This window comes from Octodon degus, unplaced genomic scaffold (genome assembly GCF_000260255.1).
Source record: "Octodon degus isolate 3935 unplaced genomic scaffold, OctDeg1.0 scaffold00089, whole genome shotgun sequence".
NCBI classification, from domain to species: domain Eukaryota; kingdom Metazoa; phylum Chordata; class Mammalia; order Rodentia; family Octodontidae; genus Octodon; species Octodon degus.
This window is the reverse complement of record NW_004524665.1, coordinates 2414048-2420961: the sequence shown is the minus strand read 5'-3', so window position 1 is coordinate 2420961 and position 6914 is coordinate 2414048. Positions and strand designations below refer to the sequence as shown.

At 43.9% G+C, this 6914-nt stretch overlaps 1 protein-coding gene across 1 annotated transcript in view; it reads right to left on the bottom strand.

The window, feature by feature from the left end:
* The window catches only part of Psmd1 (proteasome 26S subunit, non-ATPase 1), a 105581-nt gene that overhangs the window by 501 nt on the left and 98166 nt on the right, over nt 1-6914 (bottom strand). Inside the window, exon 23 of the mRNA XM_023722061.1 lies at nt 1983-2139. Coding sequence (XP_023577829.1) covers nt 1993-2139 — 147 coding nt within the window. The 3' untranslated portion in view covers nt 1983-1992. The remainder of the gene's footprint in view (nt 1-1982; nt 2140-6914) is intronic.

Here is a 6914-nt window from a genome sequence, read left to right as displayed (position 1 = left end):
ACCAGTGAGAACCCAATTTCTAGCTACAGACCTCTAAGTCTTTCTGTGGTGACATGCCTCAAAAGGTATTATGGGGGGCTGGTGAGATGGCTCAGTGGTCTAAAGCACCTACTTAGAACAAGCTTAGCAAAGCAGAGGGACCGCAGTTCGATCCCCCAGCACCACATGCCAGCCAGCCTCGCCCCCTGGTGGGCTGAGCTGGCCACACACACACACACACACACACACACACACAAATAAAAAAAATTAAAAAAAAAAAAAGGTATTATGGGGGGATTCACTGAGACATTACGAAAGGCTGGAAGGGGCTACTCAAGTCAACTCAGTTCTGTGACAGTGACTGTGACAAGACTGTCTTGCGCTGCATAGGGAATACTTAGGGAACCATCAAGGGAATTTTCAAGGGCCAGCCAAATAACTCAAGTGAATTAAGGCGCCTGTAAGCAGGTGCAGGGGCCAGGGGTTTGATCCCTGGGCCTGCCATGCCAGCCCCGCCCCTGGGGTGCGCTGAGATGGCAATTGAGACCAGGCATGGTGGCGCGTGCCTGTGGTCCCAGCTCTTGGGAGGCTATAAACAGGCACCTGATCTAGTAGTGAGACCCTGAAGACCCTTCTCTAAAACACAAAAAAGAATTTTCAAATGCAAGTTTAAATAGCAAAGTACTTAGTAGTATAAATCCCCTGCCCTCTGGGGCTTGTTCTCTGTGGCAGAATACACTTTCCTATAATAGCAGGGTTTTTGTTTTAATATTTACCTCAGATTTCCCTAAAGCTTTCATTGATAGTCAATGTGTAACACCCACCAGGCTAGAGGTGCCACCAGCCTGTGTATTTTTATTTAGTCATACCATATGAAATGACACTGTCCTTATATGGCAGAATACACTGATATTTTAATAGGGCTGGGGAGATAACTCAGAGGCTTAAGCACCTACCTGGCAAGTGCAAGTTCCGGAGTTTGATCCCTGGTACCACAAAACAAACAAATAAACAAACAAAACCCCAAAATGTGTGCTATGTTAGGGCTCGGGAAAGTGGCTTTTGTATTAGTCATGTGTCTTTGGATCATGCTGACTCTGGGAAGGAAAGGGTGGAACCAGAGTGGCCACTTCCTGCATCTCTCACACTTGGAGGCTGGCTCCATGCTGCCTGAACTCTGGCAAATGGTCGTCATCAACTGCACAGAGCTCTGTGGCGTGGTCTGACTGACACCCCACTCCCAACATGTAGTGTGTCTTATATACACTAGGTGCTCAAGATCCACCGAAGAAATGAATGCTAAGGCTTTTAGAGCCAAAAGTATCTCCAAAAGAGAGACAGGGCAAAGAATCAGAACTTTTGCCTCAGCTACTTAAAGTGCTATCTACAGACAGGACTTACATGAGACACACCCATGCCAGCGCGGTATGCACTATGCAGGAGCAGGGGACTGAACTAAGGATCTATGCACTGGGCTCCAGTTCCAGCCTTCTTTATTTTGAGACAAGGCCCCAGTATGCAGCCCAGGCTGACCTCTGAACACATAGTGATCCTTCTGTCTCAGTCTCCTGAGTACTAAGATTACAGACATGCCCATCACACCTGGCTCTTTCTTTCAAAATAATTTGTTTTATTTTGGGGTGAGGGTGTCTCATTAAGTTGCCTAGTCTGGGCTTGAACATGCAATTCTCTTGCCGCTGTCTCAGAGTGTCAGGATTATAGGCATGAGCCCCATGCTGGGTAAGACTGCTGAGGAGAGGAGCACCGGGCAAGCTCACATGCTACAGCAGTCTCCGTCCATCCTCAGGGCCTGTAAGGTGTACAGACAGCCACAGAATAGCAATGGTAATTGCTAATGCCAGGCACAGGGAAGGAAAGGACTCTCTGGTTACAGATGCAGGAAAGGGCTGAAAAGGGGAACATTATGTATCACACAAGTAAATGAGGAGGGGGACAGCGAGACAATGTCCTTGAATGAATCACTTTTGAAGTCTGACACTCACGTCTGGTCTCTTAGTCATCGATATACTCAAAGGGCTCTGGGGGCTCTGGCTCTTGCTCTTCCTCCTCGATTTTGGGGCCATGTGCCGCCACAGGTTCCACCAGTTCCTCAATGTCTTCGCTGGTGTCCTTCAGAATGATGATGCCTCCGATGGACAGCTGTCAAAACACATGATGCACAGCATGAGCCCCACTCAGTGCCAGGGTGTTCTACAACTAGAGAGCAAGTCTGTTAAACTGCTCCAGTGATTCCAAGTAAAAAGCTGAGGGAGAACTATAAAAGGAAAAAGAAAATGGTGGCCTCTATGGAATCTTTGCAAAGCTGACCTAGTGGTGCTGGAGGACAGAGCATGTGACACTGCTGAGTGGAGGCTGCACTGGCTTCATGCTTGCATCCTCTAGCTCAGCGTCTGCTGTTGCACCCCACTGACATCCTGCTGGGCCAGAGCCTCTTTTATCACCCAGGAGCCTGGTGAAAGCTGAAGGGCTAGTCCTACCCAGATGCACAGAACCCGCACTTTCCCAGGACGATGTGACAAGACGCACATCAGAGGTTGTGAGGTTTGGGAGACGAACCACGATTCTGCATACAAGAAAATTCACAAATGAAAAGCCACTCCCCCCAGCACTTCCTGAAGGATGGATAAAATAATACAAATATCACACAGACATCTATAAAGCCCTGTGATGCAAGCCAATACAACCTGATGGGAAATAAGGTAAGTAGACTGTAGCAGGACTTGATTAGGCCCTTTCTTAACATATTAGCAGAAGTTAAATCCATACTCCAAGCTATTTATCCATATCTGGTTGTGCTAATCTTATTCTATTTGCTTGCCTGTGTCAAAGGAAATGGAAAGCTGCTTTCTGTAATTAAATCAGTCCACAGTGGCATGGCACATCTGGAAAAAGCATATTTCTACCAAAGCACATTATAGGGAAGGAAAGAAGCACAGGCACATTACTCAAATAATTTACATATGTATAAGCCTCTCTGCAGCAGAACCTAATCCAATTGTGCTCATCAGGACTCTGCCCTGCCACGCTATAAAACTGGTGTGCTTCACTGATTTCTTTCTTTCCTTCCTTCTTTCTTTCTTGCCCTGCCACACTATAAAATTGGTGTGCTTCACTGATTTCTTTCTCTTTCCTTCCCCCCCCCCTCTCTCTCTCTCTCTCTCTCTCGTGCCAAGGACTGAACCCAGGGCTTCCAGCTTGCTAGGCAAGTTTTCTACCATTTGAGCCAAATCCCCAGCCCTTCCACTGATCTCTAAATATTTTGCCTTCTCCCCATGTACACATCTATACACTTTAACCTATAATCCTTAAAAAGCTAGTTTGTCTTAGAGGCATTCTGTGAGTGGATTCTGCCTCACTCCCAGGACTCACCGCAAGAACAAAGCAGTAGATCACTGTCCTAACCCTCCATGGCCTCCTGTTTACTCGATCCTCCTAATGGACAAATGGACAAGAAACTGCCACCAGCTACCAAACAGATGAAAAATCCATGTTCACAAGAGCGTTTCCTATATTTTGTAAGCATTAGTTCTAGGTTATAATTAACACTTCATGCTTAACAGAAAAAGAATCCAATCCAGATCCTGCAATATAATCTCTAGGAAGGCTGAGGAGGATGGACAATACAGGCCTCATGACACTTCTTAGAGTGCTCCACTTTTGCTCTAAGATGTATAGGAAGCAGAGCAGGAATGCAGCCCCCTCTCACAGGAATAGCTCCCCATTCACCTGTACTCCCACGGAGGGGTTGAGGGCCTTGCTGTGGAGGGTGAGGGCTGAGTCACTTTTCGTAAACTGAGGTATAAGTCACATAAAATACAAGCCACTCTGTGTTTATAGTGTGGCAGATTGAATCTAAGGCCTTGCAAAAGCTAGTCGAGCACTCTACTACTCTCTTACCTATTAAGGTAAGCTACATTCTTATCTCTTTTTAGTTTTAAATTCTCATCAGACTGGATCTCACTAAATTGCCCAAGCTGGCCTCCAATTTGCAATATTCAAAAATTTATTCTTAACCTGTACACTGTAGCACATCCATAAACTTGTACAACCATCTATTATCAAATCTGAGAATATCTATGTCAGCCTAAAAGAAATGCTGTACCATCCATTTTCCTCTCCACGTACTCCCAAAAGCCATGCATCTAACTTCTGATCCTATAGAGCACAATATTATGAATGCTTCCTATAGAGGAAAGCATACAGTATTTTTTTTTTTTTTTCTCTGAATGCCTTGTCAGGGCAGGTTTGGAGTTGAGTTGTGGGGCTCGAACCACAGCAACCTGAGCCTGACTGCTTTGTTGAAGCAGCCTAGCATACAGTATTCTGTGTATGGCCTTTCACTTGGCCTAATGCTTTCAAGGTTCAAGTACCTTATATCAATATGCTTTTCTTTTTTTTTTCTTTTTGTATTTTAGGGAAGGTACTACAGGATATTCAGGGTCTTACTACTAGATTGGACTGTACTGATCTGCCTGTTTTCAGCCTCCCAAGTGCTAAGATTACAGGTGTGCGCCACCACGCCCAGTCCCAATCTCCAGCTCAGTGAGCTCAGGGACATGGCAGGCCTGGGGATCCAACCCCCACCACCCTCACTTTAATCCACTAAGTTATTTGGCCGGCCCTGCTTTTCTTTTTAATGGTAAATAATATTCCACTGCATGTATCACCTTGTCCAGGGAAGGCATGGTGGCTCATGCCTGTGCTCCCAGCACTTGGGAGACTAAGGCAGGAGGATCACTGTGAATTTGAGGCCAGCCTGGGCTGCACAGTGAGTTCAGGACTGCTTGAACTACACAGGAAGACCTTGTCACAACCAACTAACCCACCTATCTATCCACCCAAAACATTCTTCTTCTTCTTTTTTTTAAGGGGAGGGCATGCATTTGGGCACGAGTCTAGGGCCTCCACATGCTAGGCAAGTGCTCTAGCACTACATCTTCAGCCATTGTATTTTGACACAGAGTTTTGCTAGTTGCCCAGTTTGGCCTCAAACTCATGATCCTCCTCCTGATACAAACACTAGTGTACAAGTTTTTATGTGGAAATAGCTTTCATTTCACATAGCTGTACACCTAAGAATGGAATTACTAGGCAACACAGTAAAAACACATTAAACTTTTTGAGGATCTGTCAAATTGTTTTCCACAGTTGGTACAACAGTTTACATTCTATATTCCTGCCAACATACTGTTATTACCTGTCTTTTGCTTTTTAAATGACAACCATTCTTTTGGGTATGATTTTAACAGTGGATTTTTTTTTTTTTTTAAATGTATTTAGTACAGGGTGTCATTACACAGATCAGACTTGTAGTGATTCTCCTGTTTTCAGTCTCCCAAGCACTGGGACTAAGGCTCTCCTCAAAGTTTTTAAGTATTCATCTTTTTCTTGTTTGCTTGTGCCTTAGGTACAGGTTGAATATAACTTGAAAATGTGAAATATGAACTGGCCCCAAATGTGACACTTATTTGTGTGTCACCAATGACACTAAATGTGGACAATGACTTCATGTGACACAATGTAACCATAGAAGAGCTGTGTGTTCAACACTGAGGTCTGAAGTGACCATCGGGTTATATGTATATGGTTTTGTTTGGATCCAGGTTTCATCCTTAAGATTTCTCATTAGGTACATGCCAATATTCCAAAGCCCAAAATATTCCGTCCAAGACACTCAATCCATATCCTGTATAAGGAAATAATGCCTAAAGCCATGAAGATTTACATATAGGTATGTTTTCTATATTGTATACTTTTAGCTCTTATTAGCATAATTTCTTGAAAGAATTATTCTTTCTTTATTTTTTGGTGGAACCAGGGATTGAACTCAGACCTGGCAAAAACTTATTCTACTTAAGCCATTTCCCCGGCCCCTTCTTGCCTTATTGTGTGGTGTTAGCGCCCTTGTCAATTTAATTTCATTCTAGACTCTCAATTTAATTTCATTCCTCCCTAAGTCTATTCTTATACCAGTACTACCCTTATATATCTTGATTCTTGTGCTTTTGCTGAAAGGTCTGCAATTGGCAAGTGTGATTCCTTCCATTTTATTCACGATTCTTTTGGCTATCCTGCGTCTCTTGCATTTCTTTATGAATTTTACAATCTGTTTGTCCAGGGGCTGGGGAGATGGCTCAGTGGAATAGGTGCTTCCCTGGCAAGCACAAGGGCCTCAGTTCAATCCCTGGTTCCACAAAAAAAAAAAAAAAAAAAAAAAAAGAATCTGTTTGTCCATTTCTGTAAAACTGGTAGCTGGGAATCTGTTGAATCTATGGCATAAGCTGAGGGTTACTGGCACTGTAAAACCCTCTTTCCACTCTCCAATTCGTGTAGCAGTGGTCTGCAGTCACATGCTGCAGTCTTGTCGGATGTCACTCTTGAGGTGTGGTTGGTCTCTTGGAAAGAAACTGCCTGTGCTCTTCCTCTTCTGTTCTTAACGACCATTTGTGAAGGATCAATGTTAAGCTTTAAAAAATATTTGCAGAACTCACTGGTGAAGCATTCTGCCCCCGAGTTTTCACTGTAACAAGTTTTCTCATTTCTGTAAGTACCGCACGCTGTCCGATTGGGCCACTGGAGCATCTAAGTTTTCTCATTTCTATATTCAACATTTTGCCTTTATACATCTATTCAGATTTGCCATTTCTTCGGGAGTTAGTCTGGTAGCTTTGCATCTGTCTAGGAATCCTCTCATTTCATCTGGGATATTTAAATTGTTGGTTTGCAGTTGCTAATGTAAAGTCTTATAGTCCTTTTTAATTTTTAAGCCAGGTGTGGTGGCACACATTTGTAATCCCTGCACTCAGGAGACTGAAGCAGGGGGATTATTGTGAGTTTGAGATCAGCCTGGGTTACCAAGTGAGCTCAAGGCCAGCCTTAGCTGCATAGTGAGACCCTGTCTTAAAAAAAAAAAA